The sequence below is a fragment of the Lepisma saccharinum genome, chromosome 1 (assembly GCF_977018435.1).
Source record: "Lepisma saccharinum chromosome 1, izLepSacc3.1, whole genome shotgun sequence".
NCBI lineage: Eukaryota > Metazoa > Arthropoda > Insecta > Zygentoma > Lepismatidae > Lepisma > Lepisma saccharinum.
The window spans coordinates 174,398,040-174,420,847 of NC_139229.1; the positions used below are offsets into that span (position 1 = coordinate 174,398,040).

The 22,808-nt window shown below is 40.1% G+C and overlaps 1 protein-coding gene across 1 annotated transcript in view; it reads right to left on the reverse strand.

The window, feature by feature from the left end:
- LOC145987263 (venom protease-like) overlaps window positions 1-7,859 on the reverse strand; it is a 30,625-nt gene extending 22,766 nt beyond the window's left edge. The window contains exon 1 of the mRNA XM_083121781.1: window positions 7,659-7,859. Within this exon, the coding sequence (XP_082977907.1) occupies window positions 7,659-7,859 (201 nt within the window). The remainder of the gene's footprint in view (window positions 1-7,658) is intronic.
- Between the last annotated feature and the right edge of the window lie 14,949 nt (window positions 7,860-22,808).

The following is a 22,808-nucleotide window of genomic DNA, read 5'->3' on the forward strand; positions in this document are numbered from 1 at the left end:
GCGACGGGAGTTTGATATAAAATTTCGAGTTGAGTGGGCGTTTTCAAGATGTCGACGAATTTCAAGGGCGTTCTCTAAATCAATCGGGCCGTCACGTGCTGACAATCACACAGGCGAATACTTTACCAACTCTCAGCTTCCGAGGTGCATCCTGGCGTCTTTATGGGCGATTGAAAACACATAGTATCCACGCGAAAGGTTTCTTTGGTCGCGACGATGAAGATGCGAAAAGGATTCAAACACCTAGTTCCCCGGCTTCTCTTCCTCTCGGGATCGGTGGATCTCCGTGGTATGGCGCGGTTCGGACGTCGCATCTGAGCGGTCGTTGTAGGCGTCGTCGGCGTCGTCGGGGCGTCAACATCTCTCTCTACGTCTCTCTGTCGCGGCTGGTAGGCGTCGTCGGGGTCGTCGGGGCGTCAACATCTCTCTCTACGTCTCTCTGTCGCGGCTGGTAGGCGTCGTCGGGGCGTCAACGTGGCGGATGGTAGGCGTCGTCGGCATATCAATAGGGCGGCGTTCGACGTTCTCTCTCTCTCCATGGCGGCGGATAGGCATCATCGGCGTAGTTTCTTCTGACGTCGGGCGAATCGACGTAACGCCCTCATCTCCTTTCTTCCTCTAGCTCGCCATAGTTTCCGGTGTTCCTTGTTTCTCAAAAATTATAAATGGCGTAAGGTAATCACGGAAACACGGTTTCGCTTCAACTTCCCCCAGCGGTTGAGGTAGGCGCACTCGTGTAGACTTACTGCCTATCACACACACTGGTGTTCGCACAACACAACAAAGTCCACTGTACACGAAAGGTAGCGCGAAGGTGCTCTCGTTCCAAGAATCGCGGCAAAACTGTATATGGAGAGTTAGCACGGAGCTGCTCTCACTACAAGGATCGCGGTAAGACTGTGTATCGAAAAACCATGTCCTTCGTTTTATTTGGATTTTGAAAAAGGACGCTAGGCGCACGTTGGAGAGACGCTTCCGAAGAGGTTATTCCACCACGCTCTATTGTCTCCAAACTAGGACGGACCGTGTCCGAAGTTTACTCAGACGGATTAAGTTTCCGCCTGGCTGTCGCCCATAGCTCAATTGCAATCGCTGTCCACAAACTGATCAATTAGAACCGATTTGATCTGGCGTCCGTAATTGTCACTTGATCGTGACGAAACTCCACACATCTGTCTTTGCACATATGCCGCTGCGCTGGTATAAGTTTCACATGAATCTGACCGTTGGAAACCGAGATATTTAAATGTTTGTCATTACGGTCGAATTTCCTAAGCTTTACACGCATAGCGTGACCCTTCAGGTGCTCACCCTTAACACAAGCGAATGTCTCGTTCCTCCCGTCGGCTTGGCAAAAATCAAATATGTAATCTTACAAATTAAAACACTTAACACTTTGAATCAACACGTCTTTTTACCGCTACATACATGAATAATAATGATAATAATAATGACGGTAAATCTGACTGTCACAAAATGTTTCTGAATTTGAAACATGTGTTTCTCTTTTTCACTTAATTTGTGGAGGGACAATTTCCCCTAGGTCTTTCTCGCTGGGGCAGCTGCCAATCACTGTTGCCAACTTCGCTCTCTTGGAGCCACATCTGGCTCTTTCGTGCACTCGTTTGACGGTGAACTGTGGCACCCGCCCTCTGCCCCACCATGATGCCACAACTGGCTCCGGCCCATAAAGACTAACCTTTGACCTGAGTGTACATTTTGGACGTGACGTGATATATAGGCTGCGTCACCCACCCCCTCTTTCCTCCCCAGGTATTTTTATATATAGCGCTGTAGCTAAGGTGAAGATGACAATATTATTATCCGGGAATCCTTTATTTAAGATTTCATATGAACATCATTGGATTATTGAGATGGGTGATGCTGCCAAATCTAGGCAGTGAAAACTAAGAATAACTTGCCATCACTTTAAAGCTAACGGTAATAGCAGCGCCCCCACCCCTCCGACACCTAAAATTACCCTAGAAGGCACTTTATGCAACTTTCGTTAATCTAGCTCCTTGAAAGTCATATTTAGCTCTATTAATGGTGAAATGTAGCTCATCAATTTATGCACATCAGGTTGAACTATGTCATAGTACTAGGAAGAGTTGAAACTCCCATTTGATTAGCCGTAACTTGAAGTTGAAGTCGATTTCACATAAGGAGTACATGGGATTCTGTAAATACTTATTAATCATATTTTTCAAACATTGTGTCTAGCTTACTTATCAACTTGAAAAACAGTTTCCACTTGCAACATGGAGAGAAATTCATACTCTCTTGCATACTAAACCCTTTTTTAAATAGCAGTACCCAATCCGACGATATTGAAATAAATGCACAACTAGTGCGTAATTGTCCCTCCTCGCCTTAAGGTAAGCAACCTATCCGCAGTAACAGAGCGTTGCAAGTGTTAAATAGAACTACATTCTGACATGGGCACTGCGGGAAAATCTTGAAACACTAAGGGCGCCGTGAAACAAACAAAAAAAAAAAAGTTTGGGAACCCCTGCCACACTGTAATCGAAGGATATTCGGTGTAGGCATATTGCAGTGTGTTTCGAATTCAATTTTAAACTGCATGTAGGTCCATTCCAGATTAGCAATGTATGAGCATAAAGTGGATTTAATACAAACTATTGATTAATACAAACTGCCGTGAACCCCAGGCAAAATTTGATACGAGTGAGGAGGATATAAAGGTGAATAAGTTTTCTAAGTAACTTTCTGCCATTGGTTCGGAGCTATGAACGCCTGTGTGTATGCACTACAGATTCGTCGTTCTCACAAGCATTTATTTTTTCTTTTAAATAACGTATAGATCGACCACAAGGAAAAAAAACCTTGGGACGAAAAGTCCCCGCGCAGCTTTCCCTTCTTCCCTCCACCTCGGGCCATAAGGAAGCATGATCCACTCTCCCCCTCCCCTACTCGCGGGGGTATGGTGCACAGGAGTCGCGGGTCTGCGCAGGTTGTTTTGCTCGTGGTTCCACTATACCAAAGACATGATCATTCTACGAAAACGGACTCTAACTCGCAAAAGCCGTCAGATGAACCCACTGAGATTACCTATTTGCTCAATTTATGCATCGGTATTTTTAGATAGCATAGCTACGTTTTTCGAGTGCACGGTTTTCATCCTTTACCCACTATGAATTCTGTTTCAAATTTATTAATGTTATCCCGTTTCCTAGACATTTCCCTTCTTTCCATAATCGTATAGCACTTGAATTCTAAATTCCACTTTATGCACACATAGGCTAATCGGGACTGGGCATTCAATTTAAAGTAGGATCCGAATGACTACGTGCCGACCTTCGTGGCGAAGTGCCAAGTTTCCGGGTTCAAATCCCAACCTGGGCGTTTTTGCGAATGTCCCTCCATAAATTTCATCATATCATGAATCATCCGCACCGTTGCGATTAGCAAAAAAGTGCCAGAAAATCAGCTTAAAATAACCTAATTCGATAAATCAACCGAACCTCCACCAGGTATATCGAATCCGGAGCACCTTGATTACAAGGCGACGATGTTACTTGACTTGCAAAAATACTTATTGGCTTGAAACTTGTTGGCAAAATTGACATCTGGCAAAATCTGTAAACATCCCTTCTCTATAGCTATTTTATTTTGTTATTAACGAGCCTCCCCGATGGCGCAGTGGTAGCGTCGTCTCCTTGTAATCAAGGGGTCCCGGGTTCGATACCCGGTGGAGGCACAAGTGGTTCGGAACCCACTTTAAACTGTAGGTCCAGTCCCGATTAGCCTTACTGTGCATAAAGTGGACTTAAAACAACAAATCAATTTTGTTATTAACTCTTATACGCCTCGTTCAATAAATGTTGAAAGCACGAAGGATATTTTGTGAATTCAACTTTATTTCGATAATCGACCGTTATAATAAGTGTTTCAAATCAAGGATGTCAATTTCTGGCGGAGGGAAGGTTCGACGGATTTAGTCGGACTCCCGACATCGTCCCTATACCATCCCAATCGATCTGAAGTAATCATATCTTTCCAGTGCTCATTGGAAATTCCTAGCTTGATCGAGTTTGTTGTATGATTCAACATGGAGACAATCGAGTAGGTGGATTTCCTACGGAAATTGTCCTAGATGGAATGATGCTTGGGATAGCATGTCCCACTTCTAGCACTGTACCTTTCATATTCAAAACCTCTTTTATTTTATTTAAAAAATTCCCAATAACGAACGTTTCACTAAACTTACCTATATAGGACTGACAATTCGATTTCACCAGAACATTCCAGCATAGATAAATAAAAATAATTCTTGCCGTTGACTTCATCATAGGATCCAGGAGAAGCACCTTAACAAAATAGCGCCGTAATTGTTCTTCCTTTATACTTTCATGTGTTCCTCTTTTCGTTGCACTTTAAGCACAGCTGACTGGATATTGCCGAAGTATATGATACTCGAAGATTGCCTTTCCTTTCAGCTACTCATACGTGAAATTACTGGATCTTAGGAAAACACAAAAACAGCTGGCAACTAAAGACAGATACGAGGTTATGTCGAGGCGCACATATTAAGATACTACTTACCTAAACGATTTTTAATGACTCTTATCCAGCGGCTGTTATGCCTTTGCATTATCTTTCCAAGGGCATCAGGGCCAACTGCCCTTTCAATTTCAAATTTCACATTGATAAGTAAGACTGGAAGTTAATGATCTGAAAATTCTCTAAAAAGGCCTTATTTTTTAAAAATAATTCCTCATATTAAAAGTAACAACCTACAAAGTGACTTTTTGATACTAAAAATGCTCGGATGTTTCATAAATTAAAAAAACTCCACGGTACTTGCAAAAGTAATAATTGGACACAATTGTATGTTTGCTGGTTTAAAGTTAAATAAAAGCATCAAGTGTTGTTGCGATATTTTACTTGAACAGTGCCGTAGCTAGGGAGGGGCAGAAGGGAGAAGTGTCCGCGACACCTAAAGACTGCAGGAGGACACAAAAATGCCGACAACGAATCGTGGATATTGGGCGATAAATTTTGAAATACAAATGTTCATTTTAATTTATATTTAAAAAAATATAGATATATGTTGTTGCAGGTGCCCCCCCCCCCTCCCAAAAATCGTGCCCTCTATAATGCATGAACTGCACTTGAAGCAGTAGACTATACTAGTGTGACATCAGATATACGATTCCAAACATGCTCTCTGCGCATGTACTCCAACCCCCCGCCTTCCTTCCAACTATATAGTTTATCTTCAATATCCCTTACTTTCGTATTCCAATCTACAGCAGAGCCTTTATCACTAAAATGCACGATTTTACACATATCCGCCGTACTATTATTCTATCATATACTAACCGCAAACGACCCCTAAAAAGTTTCCTGGCATGAATCAACTTCCTTGTTTTCAATTTAAAAAGATCTAAATATTTTCCCCATTTCTATGCTGTCAGTTCACATGTGGAATATCTCTTTTCCTTCTGTTTTGAAAACGTGTGTTGCAATAATATAGGCTACAGTACTCGAAGGCTCTGGTCGGAATTTATTCGGCCTACGTATAGGGCCGGTGGCAACCCACCATCGTGAGGAAATTGGGGAGCTCCGAGTGAGTGAGCGTAATCCGGTCACGGAGACCTACTATAACGGCTGGGGATACGTCGGGCCGACCCCCCGATTATTCCAATACTGGTTGAAGATCTCCAGGCTTAGAGGTGACGAAGGAAAGCGTGGGAGGGAGACCGGCAGTCGGTAGGTACGCCTAGGCCCTTCATGGGCTGTTGCGCGACGGATTATTATATTATTTATTATTACTCGAAGGGAAAATTCCTATAACCTGTATCTCTCTTTCTCTCTCTCTCTCTAGAGCAAGCGAACGAAAACAAGTCTCTGCGCAAGTAGTGACGCGAGACAGCTCCACCAATGAACACATGAGAGGGAACGGGGTGCATGGAGTGGGGGAAAGCGACTTTAGTTACCAGCCTTCCCAGCAGCGTGTACTGCTTCGCTTTGCCCACTCGATTTCCCCCCCCCCTTCTCTGCCGCTATGCGCGGCCTTGCTCCAGAGATACTGGGGCAGAGTATAGTTCGAGGAATGCTTGGTCGAGTTTGAGGATATAGGTAGGGGATGCTTGTATGATTCATCATGGAGATGGAGACAATGCAGTAGGTGGGGATGCTTATTCAAATTATCCTAGGTGAGGGGATGCTTATTCAAATTATCCTAGGTGAGGGATAGCATCCCCAAGACCCTACCTCCCCCACGTCGAACACTGGGTCATCACCCACCATATACATCTGCTCCCAGACATGTCTTTCAGTTCCTCCTTTTTTATGATCCCATCGCCTCCTATGGGCAGTGTCACCCATGGACGTCTGGAAGGGGGGGGGGGGAAGCAATCGGGCCACGAATCCACCTGGAAATTTAATGTCGACCTAAAATTATATATTTCACTCATATTTCATTTCAGTCACAGTAATTTATGTTAATTATTGTAAGGGCTTTACAGCAGTGGTTCTAAACCTTCGTGAGCCCGCTAGCCGGTAACTTGGTTCCTTAAGAGTCGATGCACCGAACCCAACAATTTAACTAGTAAATATCTTTCTATTTAAAAAATATATATACATTAATGAATATGTACCCTTTAAACTTAATATTAATAAATGAATTATGGCATAATCATAGAGAGTATTGGTTTGATTATGTCTAGGCTTGTTGACAAATATAAATGTTGGTTTCAATTAGTTTACAGTGACTGGATCTAATGGAATTACACAGGCCTGCGAAATTGAAGTTGAAAAATACAAGAGACGTGTTTGCTGAGTTTTATGTTATTGGGTGTGCTGATTTCGAAAATGACCTCCATTTTTTCCATCACGTCAGGATTTTTTGTACAATCGATATCGATAATTTTGCTAAAATCCTATGTGAAAAGGAATGTTCGCGAACAATTTTGCATGCACTATCTGGCAACAGTAGTTTTGATCCATTTAAATCTATATAAAATCGATGCTTGGTGATGCAAACTGATTTATTAGCAATTGATTTTATTTTTTATAGGTTTAAATGGAAGAAAACCACTGTTTCCAGATCGCACGAGCTGCCTCTGGTCGAGAGAAAAACACAAAGTTCCCTTGCGTTTACACTTTTAACATCCCATTAAGGTAAAGTTTCTAGAAAAAAAGCACCAACGTATTATGTTCATTTGTGTTTTTTAAGGTAACGTACATAAAATAGACGATTTACCACGAGGAGCAATGTATGTGTACATGAACGTTTGACACAAATTGTAAACTTAACAAACAACAAAACCAAACACAAACAAAGTTTATATTTACGTACGTACCCTTTTGCCTTTTTAACTTCTTTTTGACGTTCTTCTTTTATGTGTAATCTCAGGCCTCTCTCGTGTTAACATCCAGCAGTAGTCGGCGAGCATGATCTTGTCCCATCGTCCTTGATATTTGCGCTCCATATCTTTAATATCTTGGTGGAACCTTTCACCCTGTTCTTCGCTGGCTGCTCCTAAATTTTCGGGGAAATAGTCCACATGTGAGTGAAGGAAATGTAGTTTGACACTCATGGAGCAACCCGACGCTTGAAATTTGTCCAGCATATTCATAACAATTGCTTTATAGTCAGGATCCTTGTAATTCCCCAGGAATTTACTGACCACATCATTGAAGGCAACCCAAGCTTCTTTCTCCTTTGTTGTCATGCTAGTCTCAGAGTCTTTGTCCTTGATGAGCTTGCGGATATCTGGACCAACAAAGATTCCCTCTGTCAACTTGGCTGCGGATAAACCTGGAAACTTTTTGCACAGGTATTTGAAACAATTGCCATCTTTTGGAATAGCCTTGACAAATTGCTTCATTACACCTAATTTGATATGCAACGGGGGTAACAATACTTTTTTTGGGTCAACTAAGCTGTTCCGAATCACATTCTTGGTGCCTGGTTCAAGATTTTGTCTTTTAGCCCATTCTTTCTTGACCCAATGTTGAGTCTTTGCACGGCTGTCCCACTCACAAATGAAACATGGGAACTTTGTATATCCGCCTTGTTGACCAAGAAGCATGGAGATAACTTTCAAATCACCGCAAATGGTCCAACCGTGGTCGGCATATTTTATTTTGTTGAGGACGAGAGCCAGGTTTTCATAGCGTTCTTGTAAATGTACCGAGTGTGCAACTGGTACAGATGCATACTGGCTTCCGTGATGAAGAAGGACAGCTTTCAGGCTCCTTGTCGATGAATCTATAAACAGCCTCCATTCATATTTTTCGTAGGTGATATTAAATTTGCTCAACAATCCGGGAACATCAGAACAATAGACCAAATTCTCCGCTTCCTCAAAGTACTGAACAAAGTCCTTTTCTCGATTCCTGTACCAATAAAACGTGGTTCCTTTGGCCAATAAATGTTTTTCTTTCAATCTGGAGCCCAACAATTCAGCTGCCTGTTTCGAAAGGCCCAGATCATTAAGTTCAACCTGAGAGAAGGGCTGAGGTGAATCGCCTCCAGAGGGCTTATATTCGGTATCGGAGCCTTGACCGTCTGGATGTTCCGAGTCTGAAGACTCTGAAGAGATGACTGGTAATTCAGTTAGAGGCAAAGGCACTGGCACGTCAGGTCCATGAGGAACGGGCGTATGGCCGATAGAATGTTCTCAGGATAAGAGATTAGCTTGTGATTTTTTCGGTTATACCCACGGACATGGCAGGCACAAAAGTAACAATCATCACAGTGGTTTCTCGGCTCCCTCTATGTCATAGGAATTCCAAAGCGTAAAGCAGTCTTCTTTCCGTTGGCGTATTTACAAACCCTATAGTGCTGCAGAACCAGAGGTATATAACGCTTTCTTATTGTGTAATGCCCGCTTATGTTTATGGACATATGCAGACATGTATATAAATATTGCAAAACGAGCGCTAACCTGTGTTATAATTTATCATCTGTAATTCATCCAAGTTCTGCCCTTATTTACACAAAAAATACGCTTTAGAAACGATGTTAAGAGCCACAGATAATAAAACATTTTAATCATAGTTTTGACCAGTAACGTCCTGCTTAAGTTTATATCGTTGAAAGAGTTTTGTGCCGATGGGGATCGTTTGGAGGTTTCGAATGTGCAACACTGTATCAAGATTACGCTGTAGACGAAACCGTTAAAAGTCAATGGTGTTCGTAAGCTTCCTTGCAATCCGTGCTCGAGTTTTTTGTTCCTTCGCGACAGAGCTGTGAATATAGTGGCGAGCAGATGTAAACCAAGAGCGTGTTAATTTCGTACTGTGCGCAAGAGTGTTATTATTGGTTACTTGCCGTTACTTGTTTGTGTTATTGCAGTGTGTATGTGTGTTGTGTCAGTGAGAGGATTGGAATGCCACCCGCAAGGTTCATGTTACGAGGGGGCTGATAAGTTCACGGCCCGACCCAGAAGGACTTTAGCTACAGGCACGAAAGTTTCAGGCTATTCAACGTATTCTCCCCGAAAGTCTACACACTTGGCACTTGGTGGATATCAGTTTGTACAACTCTTATAACACATGGTTAGTGCTCGTTTTGCAATATTTATATAAATGTCTGCATATGTCTATAAAAATAAGCGGGCATTACAGGCCGCAAATGTCGGCATCACCGTCAGCGTCGCCCGCCACACTTCTCCCAATCTCTCGGCTGAAGATCGAAATGGACGCACGGTATAAATTTCTGAAAATTTGGCAAAATTGTCTGGTAACCCCGAAGCAATAAAACAACCGGATCGGAAGACGATAGTATTGACACTTGTTGTCTCTTCATTTTCCATGGAAAAGTGAAGCTTTTTCGGTAGTTGTGTGCTGTAGTTTTGTCGTGATGAATAGTTTGGAGGAATTGTTGGTGCTAAGTTTTTCTACCAGAAGTCTGAAGTCTGGATGAAAAAAATAAACATAAAAAACCTAGACCGTATTTGATTCTAGAACAAGTGTGCAAGAAGGGAGGTTGTGGAGGTTCGCTTGGTGCTTCGGTACGGGGCGGACGTGTGTGTTGTGTTTGTCCCTATCATAACGCGAAGGACCTATTTACAATAGTGAATAGGAGCAAGAGTTTTGTGTTGTCTTGTGTGTTAATATTTGCGAAGGACCTATTTATATATATATGTAAATAGGAGGAAGAGATTATTTTGATGCGGGATGTTCCGATGGATTTTATCTGATACATTCCTTCAGTACAATTGTCCAAAATCGCCTTAAGAGGGCGGTAGAGACACATGGTGAAGAAGGGAGGTCGGAAGTTCACTCGCAAATTTCGCGTTGAACAGAAGGATGAATTTAATTTACAAGCATGTCTGAAAAAGATTTATGGTAAGTTTGAAGTTTTACTGTAGAGCTTCTGGTAACGCAGATATCACCTGTCCAGTGAGATAATTATTTTGGTGCCCTATTTCACATATCAATTAGTCATGTTGGACAGGAAACTTTTTTTTTTGTAAATTTCTTGCTATAAATTTTCACGATCAATGCACGTAAATATTTGTCATTGTGCTTATCAAGTTGTGTAAAAATTAATATCCCTTTTTCTGAATTTTCCCCTCTGTTAAGTTAAAAAATGCTACGACTAAATCTGTTAGAATTCTATTTCTTCTTCCATCTTCTTCACATTACTGTTAAATAATTATTAATTTATTACAATATGTGCAAACGTGCAGAATATGATATTGGGTAAACACGAACATATCAATTTCTTATTACGTTGGATGTTATACGAAATTCATCTTTTAAACTCACATTACTAGTAGAGCAAATTTGTAAGCTATCTCCCCTCCACTTTGGTTCACCAGGAGCCGCCACTGTCCCCAATTGTCCTCAAGATGATTGATTGATTTATTTATTTATTAGCATCCATTCAACTTTACAAAAGTTTGGAATTGTCACATTGTACATGTACATTTAGAATACGTCTATAAAATTATAGGCATAATATAATATAAAATACAATAGATAGTATGAGATACAAGATATCGTATAAAGAGAATAAATGCATGCTCAATGTTATTTTCTTGAGACAAATTGGCTAAAAATATGTTTTCTATATTCAATGTTCGCTTCATTTGCTATGACATTATGTACACACACACACACACACACACACACACACACACACACATATATATATATATATATATATATATATATATATATATATACACACACACGCAAACATAAATTGAGCATTAAATAGCAGTGGCGTGCGGTGACATTTAAACTAGGATACACAACATGGGCCAACCGAAATGGATTATGGGGACCAGAAACCCCCTCCCCCTCCCTGGCCATCATGTTTTTCAGAAAATAACTTCTTTCTACAATTTTATAGTGGGAAATTTCTCATCCTTGTATCAATATGCAAATGTAACGAGGTAAAATATATGTATGATATTTTATATTCGCAAATATATTCTGATAGTAGCTACGTAGAGCCCAACAATTCAACTTCGATTATTTCCTTTATGCAGTGCGATGAACATTGAACGGGAAGGAAATGGCACAATCATTTTCCATCCTTTCAAATTTCATGTAATAAATTTGATAAATCTCAGTATCCTCTACTATTTCACAACACCTTTCGCAGAGGAAACAAACGAATAAGGCCAACAATAAAGTTTCACTGTTTTTCTGCTCAGTCAATCACTCTGTAGATATATTTTTTCTTCTTCTCAAAAATCAAAATGCCTAATATACTGCTTACCATCCTTCACAACTCTTGCCTGAAACAATTCTTCCAAGTCAGGAACAGACCTTCCATTTCGGATTGTTTACACTTTTTTCGTAAATTCCAAAAATCCCTTCTTGAGAATGTCATCAATAACTCCCGGTCCCCCTATTTTATCACTTCACAGCACCGACAAACAATAGAGATCCTGTAATGTAAATAATATGAACGAAACACTCGCTGCAAATTTCACACGACAGAAGAAAGCAAAAGTCAACCTCGCACGGTACGTTGTGTCCGGTCCGCTATGCCAAAAAACCACGCGTTCTTGTGGACGAATGAATCGGGGTTGCCAGTCGACAAAGTATTTTGTAGAAGGGAGATAATTAAGGACAAGTAGAAAATACGTCAGCATACATCCCAGAACACTTCAAAAGCTAAACTACCGTACATCAATTTGCAATGTCTTGCGGGAGGGAGGGGGCTCATTCGAATCCCATTGTAAGCATTGTGTTTTATTATGTTTTTCTTTTATCATTCATTCATATCGTCGGGTCAACAATCACCACCCATGCTATGGAACTCAAAGGAAATGTTGATCCCGAAAGGAGATAAACAGATACTCTCATACTCTGAGAATTCTGCGAAACTTGCAAATTGTTCACATATTTTCCCCTCGACACAGTGACAGTCCATTCTGGTCCTTACCTCCCTATACGAAAAAAACAACAAAAAAATGCTAGTGTAACTTTAACCTCACATAAATATTTCATATGTGATAGTTTACGCGTATATTAAATATGATCTTCCACCACTACATATTCTTGCCCTCCTCTCTGATTCCTGTATCACTTTTTATAATGATTTTTTATTGCAACCCAACAGTGATCTATCTACGCGTGGCTGCTAATGCTAGTAAGCTAAGCATTCCAGAAAAAAATATATGTTGACTACTGTCAACACTGCATACGCTGTCAAAATCTTGGGTACCCTCGATGCTTAGAACTGGGAAAGAAGTGAGAGAGAGGGTAAGCGCGGGCAGACCCAAACACGTGGTCGGGGCTGATATGAGCCAATGGAGTTACCTTCCGAATTTCTAGGGTACCAAGCAGAAGTCTTTGCGGAAATCGGCAGAAACGCGGATCGGGTGGGTGCCGAAGTCACAATCGGGATCATTCGGGAATGCCGTCAGGAAGGCAGCAGCGTGTTCGTGCGGAAATCGGAATTTCTTGCAGTGGAACTGCTTTCGGAGCGATAATTGTTGAATTTTCATGTTCGGGGAAGACGAAAAAATGTTTATTTTTCCTTACTGTGTTGTGGGTACGCAGTGCGTACCTTGCGTAACCCGAATGCACGCCGCTGTTTAAAATAGTCACCTATACTTACATCTAGATAAATGAAATCGAACAGCAAAGGAAAAATAAAAAAATAATGATAGGGCAGTTCTACTTTGTTACATTATTGTTGTTATTCCTGTCACTTACGGTGTCAATGTACTCTTGCACTGTGTAAAAACAATGTTCCTTTAGGAATCTTTTTTAGATGTAACTTGTATACTGGCAATGACTTTATGTTTTTGAATGCATTTGGTAGCATGTTAAATAAGCGTATACCAGGCACGTATCCAGAGGGGGGGCTCAGGCGGCTCGAGCCCCCTCCGAAATTTTTCGATTTACACTAGATAAAATGAGGGTTTTGGCTTGTGTGTGTGAAATAAAATATTGTGATTATAATTTGAGGAGAGATATAATTATCGAGGAAAGGTGGAGAATGTTCTAGAACCCTGAGGGATAATCCTGTTATTGATAATATTGTATGTAAACTTTTCTTGCTCTTTCGGTGTTGTCGCAACGAACTTGAGCATTATTTAAAGATTTGTCAGCATTTGGAAGTTGCACAACAAAGCACTGTTGAAGGTAGTGCCATGAGTCGAGCGATTCGTTGCATTACTAATTCTCTGAAAAGCTCGAGAGGGAACGTTCTTGAATAGGAGGTGCAGTCGAACTACTGGCAGTATTAACAAAACATTTTATGTGCGGAACGTTCCAGAATATAATATGGATATAAATACGCGGATTCAATTTCACAGTTGGTCTGTACAACAGAATAATTCAATAACACTTCAGGAGTAAGTGCAACAGTCGATTAGTGATCAGTCAGTGTCCATTGACAGTTTTATAAGATGTAGATATTCGGAGGGGAGGGGGAGGGGGGAAGAGGACTAGTGACACATTTTCCTGGAAAGTGCTGAAGTCTACCACTAGTACAAGTTCGGGTCCAAAGCAGAAGACATTGTCAACAGTGTAGTGCTAGTTTCGGGTCATGAGCCGAAGATTGATTGATTGATTTAGTTTATTTTACTTCACGTTTTGTGCCTCTTGGCTAATTTGCGAAGATGGGGATCAGTGATGAAATGATGAAATTGATGAATGGACATTCACAAACAACCAAGCCCGACCGGGATTCGAACCCGGGACCCTTGGCATCGCAGCGCGATGTGCTAACCACTCGGCCACAGGGTCGGGCATGAGCCGAAGAGATCGAAGCTCTAAAGTAAATATTTCAGCAGTAATGGGCATTGGAGCATCATTTTTTTAAAAAAAAAAATAATAAATAAATAAGCTGCACAGATCGACTGAAATACTAAGTTTTGAGTGACGATTTATTAGTGACCGGACCAAGTTTCGTGTATGCAGTCCGAGAGTTTCGTGGGTTAAAAAAGGACTTTTAAGTCAACTGTTTTGGAAAAACACTCAAACACTAACTACCACAAAGGGCAGCCATGAAGGCCGAAAATTTTATGAATGTCGAGAAGAGAAAGCAAGATGTTGCATATGTGGAAATTTTAGCGGAAAGAGCAAGCTCGATCATGACTCCAAAACCAGGGTCTCTGGCATATACCGAGCCATTCTTTGTTCTACAAAGTGAGCTACCGAGTCAGCCTTGGCTTCGCTTGATCTTTTGCTGTCGCTGTAGAGCAATGGCACGGTATGCCTAGTGGAGCCTGCATTTTCCGCTAAAATTTCTGCATAGCACATCTCTTCTGTATGCCCAACCGTAAGATGTTGCCTGTTTAATTAACAAGCACAAAAAAAGGAGATAATAATAAAATTAAGGGACATTCCCACCGGTTGACAAGATATTTTTCTTCTGTGGTCAACACGAGCTGCCGTTTCAAGGTGACAATGAAAGTGACCCACCAGGTTTCACACCGAAGCTACAAGCTATATGTATCGCTTCAGGGTTTCACAAATCGAACACAGGCTTCTGCAGCCTGTCGTGACGCTACGGTGTGAAAAGTTTCTGTCAATTGGGTCACTCATTACAAACGACGTGTGTGTGCCTTCAGTCTGAATTCTTCCTAAATCTTGAAGATCCAAGTCACAAGGATGGAAAATTAGGATTTTTGTTAAGGTTACATTTCGTAGGCAGGCGACAACACCATAAAGGATAATATCAAAACCTGGGAGAACACATTCGAATGGATTGTTCATTGAATAACAGCTTCGTGAAACGGACACACATACACATACTGAGATCGTTTCGGCACAAACACAACGTTCGTACATTGCAACAGAGGAGTCGAGTGGCGTATACCATTATATGTTACCCCTTTTTGGTAGAATGTAGTATTGTGTAATTCCATATGTAAGTCATTCTTTCCCCAGGTGTTGTAGTTGTGGTAGTCCTTATTTGCTGCGTGTGTATTTTGACAAATTTTCATGCCTGTTAGGATTTCATATAGGTATATGCATGGAACTGGCAATATCTGTAATTCTTGAAATAATGGTTTGCATGGTGCATCTGTTGGAGCATTTGCCAGAATTCTAACAGCTATTTTTTGTAGTCTGAATAATGTAATGCTTTTGTTCATGTTCCCCCAGAAAATGATGCCGTACCGTAATACAGAGTGAATGATGCCATGGTATAGTGTTTTTGCTGCTTCTAGATTTACTACATTTCTTACTGTTCTTATCGCATAACAAAACCCACTAACCTTGTTTCCTGTAGCTTCAATATGTAGATCCCACTTTAAATTTTCAGACAGTTGAACGCCAAGAAATTTTATCTTAGATACATTAATTTCTGGAGTTTCACTGCTACATCTGTTGATTTGAAATCTAATTGCATTTGTTTTTTCAGTGTTTACCACAAGACCATTTTTTCTATCCACTCCGAGATGTGCGTGATTGTATTCTTTACATTGTGTTTTAACCGTTCTGTGTTTGTTCCTGCTATAAGAACAGTTGTATCATCAGCAAAGAGAGTTGTGTTTGCATCTTTATAGTTTTGTGGAAGGTCATTGATGTAAATTAAAAAAAGCAAGGGTCCTAAAATGGATCCTTGGGGTACAGCATATGTAATACGTTGTTTCTTTGATCGATAATTTTCCTTGTTATTATCCTCATCGATGTGAGTTATTTCTACTATCTGATTCCTGTCCGTTAAATATGATTTAAACCATTCTTTTGCTACTCCCCTGATCCCATACTGGTCCATTTTTTTTTACCAAGAGTTTGTGGTTGACAGTGTCAAATGCTTTTGTTAGATCTAGAAAGAGCCCTACACAGTGTTCTTTTTTATCCAAAATTTCTCTAATTGCTTCTGTGAATGTGTGTATAGCAGATTGTGTAGATTTTCCTTTGCAAAAACCATGTTGTTGTTCTGAAATGATGGAAAATTTGTTGAAAAATGTTATTAATCTACTGTACATAACCCTTTCGAGTATTTTTGAGATGACTGGGAGAAGAGAGATTGGTCTGTAATTACTCATTTCATTTTTTGACCCTTTCTTGTGTAGAGGTTTTATTATGGCAGTCTTTACCTGTTCTGGATATTTATCGGTAAGGAGACTTAGATTAACTACATGACTTAATGGACCACATAGGTGTGCGGCACATTTTTTTATTACAATGTCAGGTATCTCATCTATGCCGGCAGAATAATTGTTTTTCAAGCGACTTATTAAGCTAAATATTTCCTTCTCGTCTGCTGGGAATAAGTATATACTAGAATCTACTTTAGTTATATCACTAGTTTTATAATTTTGTTTTTGGATGTTTTTTGTTATTTTTTCTACTATCCCAGTAAAGTATTTATTGAAAGTTGATGCTACATCTTGGGGATTGACCACGATTTTGCCTTCGTGTTTTAGTGATATGTTGTCTTTGCATTTTTCTTTCCCTATTATACCTAATTTGGTTTTTGCAATATGCCACAAGATTTTTCTGGGTCAATGCCGAGATTTTGGGGGTTTCCATCGGGGATTTAACCCGGAACCGATCACTTCAAGGACGATAGCACTAACCGTTTGGCTGGAGCCCCTTATTACCTACATAACGATATCAAAATGTCAGCAATCTCTTAGATTGTGTTATGCAGCAGTAATTTAAATTAATTTTTGTTGCACAAATCCATCTGTTTTCAAATAGAGATAGCAACTCTCATGTAATCAGAAATAACATTTGGCACTATTCAAAGGGGACGTCCTAGTTTTGTGCCCCAGGTAGTCGCCCGACCCTTAAACCGCTCCCGTTTATATCTCTTCCTTTCTCTCACTTACTCAACATACATATCTCTCTCTAAATCACTTATTTTATTTATTTTATCTCTTATTCAATATTTCTTTCTCTTACTTTTATTTCTGTGCCTCCTCGATGGCGCAGTGGTAGCGTCTTCTCCTGGTAATCAAGGGATCCCTGGTTCGATACCTGGTGGAGACATATAGTGGCTCGGATCCCACTTTAAACTGTAGGTCGAGTCCCAATTAGCCTTCCTGTGCATAAAGTGGATTTAAAAACACCAAATCAATCAATCAATCAATCTTACTTTTATTTCTGTACATTCTCATCTATCTATCTCTCTCTCCATCACTTTTTATTTCTCTTTTTTCATTTCTCGCCCTCACTCCTCTTTCGTTCTTACAATATTTTTATTTTACAATGGTCTTTTAACATGACGTCACATAATTTTCAGTTGATATCCTACTTCGTTACACATTTTTTATTGACTTTGACCCTCCTCCATACACCATTTTCTAAAGGGTATCCAAGATTTTGTACTTATCTTATTGAATGTTATTTTTCTGCCTCTTTAGGCTAATTGGAACGATAACGATGAATGGTAATTGGATAAAATTGATAAAGACACTCATCAATGGTGAGATCCTGTGACCAGCATTCAGTGTGCTCGTAGACAAGGGCATCCATGTATGCCAACAAGCAAAAAGTGTGACACTCCTTCCTTTTTGAACTCAAGTAATAGCTTTGAGTATTTCTAAGTGCTAGTGTGAAAGTCAGAAGTGTTTTAGGCATGAAAAACTACAGTCACTGTTCTTTGGTGCATATTATTGTGTGTTATTAGTTCCTACTCACTACTTTCATTAGTGAGAGGCAGAGTTCAAAATTCCACAAGTCTCTTGTGGAGTTACTGTTTTTCTTTGACTGTGTTTCATTGACAATAATATAGAAGTCACTAACATTTTCCCCTTATACCGCAGTGCTCTAAGTACGAGGAATGCAGGTAGATGCTATCCATCCAGCTAGCACAATTTGTGTAAGCATCCCTCCACATTCTTCATTACCTTCATGTTGAATCATACATGAATCCAGCTATCCCCAAACCAAGAATCCCCCACCTGTAGGAATTTCTACTTCGAGCACTGATATCCAAAAGTTAATAAGTTCCTCGGCACCATTCATGGGGAAAGTAACTGAGAGGATCCTGAAAGATGCCACAGAAACACGATATGTCCATTGGTTATGCTTTTATCCCAGAAGTAATAATGGAGACATCTTTAAAACATGGTTTAGATTTTTAAACTGCCACTGTTAATCATATCAAATTGCTATTTTTGCTCTCTCTGTCCAAATTAACAATTGTTAGAAAATTCTTATTCAGACTCAGAGTGGCATTTGAAAGATTTATGGTGGGAGGAAATTCCAGTGTCTTTGAAACATCAGGATATTACAAAAAGGGCATTCCTAAAAATGTATCATACTTGGAGATGCAGTTTTCAGAGAGGAAATTTGCTCTAATCCCCCTTTACAAATGCCACCCAACTCAAAACCATGGGCTTACATGATGACACTGTAATGGGTGTGGATGTTTTAGAAAAAATCTTAGCTGGGGGATGCACCTCCTTTTTGAATACTGTATATTATTGACGTATTCATTAAAATCTTACAAGGAGAAATGCATTTAACTACTCATTATGGAAACATAATCAGATGCTGATTATATTTAATTTGAAGTGGATACATTCTTTCTCAAAGTTTGTTTGAAGTCAACTTTATGTTGAGATAAGCTAATCAGGTCTGGACCTACAGTATTAAGTGGGATTCAGAGCACTGTGCAATGTCCCTCTACCAAGGACCCACTGATTACTAGGCGACAGTATTCCCACAATGCTAGTGGGGAAACCCAATTATTTTTTTCTTCTTAAAATTTCAAAACTATAAAATTAAGTGAGTATAGTTACATTTTGATGACTAGTGCAGGGCACAGATGTTCAGGCTCTTTTCAATAGCCTAGCCATGTAAATAAATTGAAAGTAAAAGCAACAATAAGTGGAAATATTAGAAATCTGATGTGATAAATAAAACTGAATAATGGTCCACCGAAATAAGGATCACATCTGGGGGAGAGGGGGTGCCTGGGTGACAGATAAGCAAGGAAGGAAATTATGAATTAATTTGACTCACTTGAATTTATCTCCTTTGAACTCGACAAATTTAACCAATGATGTTCTAATGCCGTTACACCATTTTAATAGAAGAATTTACCGACTTTTGTAAAATATGGTTCATGCATGTACCATTTCACTGTTACCAGAAAGTGTTTGTCCTCCGAGCCATTTATTGAGTTCTGGGAATGGATGGAGATCAGAGGGGGCTAAATCTGGTAGCAAATATCTGTTTGAGCTACACTTGAAACACTACAAGCACTCAGATGAGACATCCATTAGAGCATGTTTTTGGTATAATGTGAGCAAACACAACAACCATCAAACACAAAGTTTTCTCATGCTCAAATGGACATGCAATATGTTGAAAACACATTCATTTGAGATACCCACCATATTTGCTATTTCTTTAACTTTCAATCCTTAATAATACATGATGATTTTCTGAAGCTTCTCTATTGTCACCTCATTTGGGTGCCAACTGCAGTGTTCATCTTCAGTACTCACTCCACAGTGATAAGCCCATCATCAACTCACAAGCAAATGCTTTTAAATGGAGATTCACCAAGAACAGTATATAGCCTAGATTTGATCAAGGTGATATATCACATCACCCCCTTTCCTTTGAAATGTTTGCGTTGAATTCAATATGGCGGTCAACAATATGCCGGACCCGCGCGACCCTGTGGCCAAGTGGTTAGCACATCGCGCTGCGATGCCAAGGGTCCCGGGTTCAAATCCTGGTCAGGCTTGGTTGTTTGTGAATGTCCATTCATCAATTTTATCATTTCATCACTCATCCCCATCTTCACAAATTAGCCAAGAGGCATAAAACGTGAAGTAAAATAAACTAAATCAATCAATCAATCAATATGCCGGACCTGCGCTTGACACACACAGCTAGAGATCTCCCTGTGCCTAACATATTTCTTTCATGACCAGGATAACTCCATTACATTTTGTAGGGGGTGTTAAGGACTTTTGACTCGTCATAGTTCATGTAATGAGGTGTTTATCAGTCACATAGTTAAACATATTATTTTGTATTTTCTGATCCCATTGCAGTCCCAGAATGATTTTTTGATATGTTTTAGAGTATGGTATGACGGACCAAATATATTTTTTTCATGATTTTTGGTGATGACATGTTTTGAGATGACATGTTGTAGTTTCATTGCATTCTGTCATCTGTTCCAGTCGGTTGTTAACAAGAGGTATCCGTTGTCTCTTGGTGTTGTTGTGGGCGGCCTTGACCTTGCCTTCGTCGCACATTTCCCGTTGTTTGAAACTGAATATACAGGCGAGAAATGGCACTTTGAGACGCTCCAAGGGCTACAGATACCTCTCGTTGTCTGTCCAGCTTCCATCCTTCCTATGGCTCTCCATGCCATTGATTCAGGTAAATCGCACTTTAGAGGCATTGTACTACTTGCCCACATTCCTCAATGAACTCTTACATTGTCCTTGGACTGCTACTGTCATTCTCATAGCTATGCACTTCAGTTGTTAATTCAGGTATATCAGCATTAATGATGAGCGAATAGTCAATTGAGTCTGATAATGGTGTTAAATCCCATTCAACTTGTCAATTAAATTATTAAAATATTCACAGATTTTAATTGGTGTAATTATTATAATCTTAATTATTATCATTATTATTATTATATTAATTTAGATCAGAATTACTGTAATTGCCATTTCTAACAGTAAAAGTCAAACTATTAAAAATTATCAAAACGTTTCCATTTACATCAAGATATCTGGGGAATGGAGTGATAACACAAAGAAGGCAAAGAGTTATGACATGCTATCACATATTTTCCATCTCTAGGCATCCCAACCTTACCAAAAAATCATATTAGAACCCAGTTGCGGCGACTGGGTTCCAAAACCAGGGGTGAGGGGGGGGGGGGCAAGGTGCCAAAATGGGGGGAGGGGTAAAGACAGTACATTTCCCTTCGTAGATAAGATTTAGCATAGTGTGGGGTCAAAGTGGCAAAAACTGGGCTGCCCACCCTCGCCCCACCTAATCACTGCCACTGTTAGAACCCATCCCCCCCAGTGGTACCAACAACCTGTCTGGCTCAAGGCCTATTTGGAAGAAAAACTGTAAAAGAGAAGTCAAATAAAACAACAGTGTACGGTGCATAAGAAGGCATGTTTAGGTCCTCTAGAAAACTACATGTAGTGAGTAAAATTAATTTTGAGAGACAAGGCCTGCCAACTGGTATTCCATTCGGTGATGCATGTTCACATTGACTCCCATTTAGTTTTGAGAGCGGAATTCACTTCCATATTGCTTTCAAGTAGCTCCCCAATTGTCCTTATGATGTTGGGCCAGCAGAGAAGTTTTGGAGCACCTGCCAGGGATCAAACCTTGAACCCGTCGTACCAAAGATGAGGGCGCATGGGAATTTCGTTATTTTCATTGCCATCATTGCACACACATATAAGATTAATTTTAAGAAATTAGATATGTGCATAAAATTACTTATGAATCTCATCAATATCCAATGCGTACAATCTGATGGCACAAAAGACTTGGGCCTGACCCATAGGATAGTGGTTAACATGATCGTCTTGCACTAAAGGGTGCCGGATTCGATTCTGGTATAAATTATATATCTACATGAGATAGCTTGAACTCATTATATAAACATTTCATTTTCGCACCATTGTCATACTTGTACATCTGATTCCAGCACTCCTTTATATCTAAGCACACGCAAGAGGGTTTTCTCTACTTCTCAATTTACAAATCTAAGGAGTAAGGACTAATGACATTGTTCTTGGTGTCTCATATCTAACGTTAGAGAAAATACGTGTATTTTTAAAGACTGTCTAGATGTCATTAAGTTAATGAGTTCATTCTGCATTTAGATTCCCGAATAATGGCCGTGAATTTCGCGAGTCTATATCCATTTAATTTTGGTGGCTACAGGAGAAAATAGCCGGCCTCCGTGGAAGAGTGGTTAGCACCTCATGCTACAATGCCAGGGGTCCTGGTTCGAATCCCAGCCTGGGCATGGGTATTTGTAAGTGTCCTTTCATCAAATTCATCATATCATCACTCATCCCCATCTTCGCAATTAGTCAAAACTGTCAGAAAAGCAAAGTAAAATAAACCAACTGAATCAATACAGCAGAAAATAATGTTCCCTTCCAACCAGGCCCATAGCCAGGCAGGGGCCATAGGGGGTTCAGCCCCCCCTGGCAGGGCCGCTAGCCCCCTTGACATTAGGGAAAACTAGATTATATTCTAATTTCTTTGAGGTGAAGAGTGAAAATGTAGACAGCATATATTATTTTGTTCACAAGTTCGCGAGGGATAAATTCACAGAAATGAACAACGGCTATTAGATTTGTTCATCTTGTTTGTGAGCAGAAGTCTAAGTACCGGCAAGTGTTTAGAAGATTTTCTAGACTTTAGAAAATTCTTTCATCGGGTAG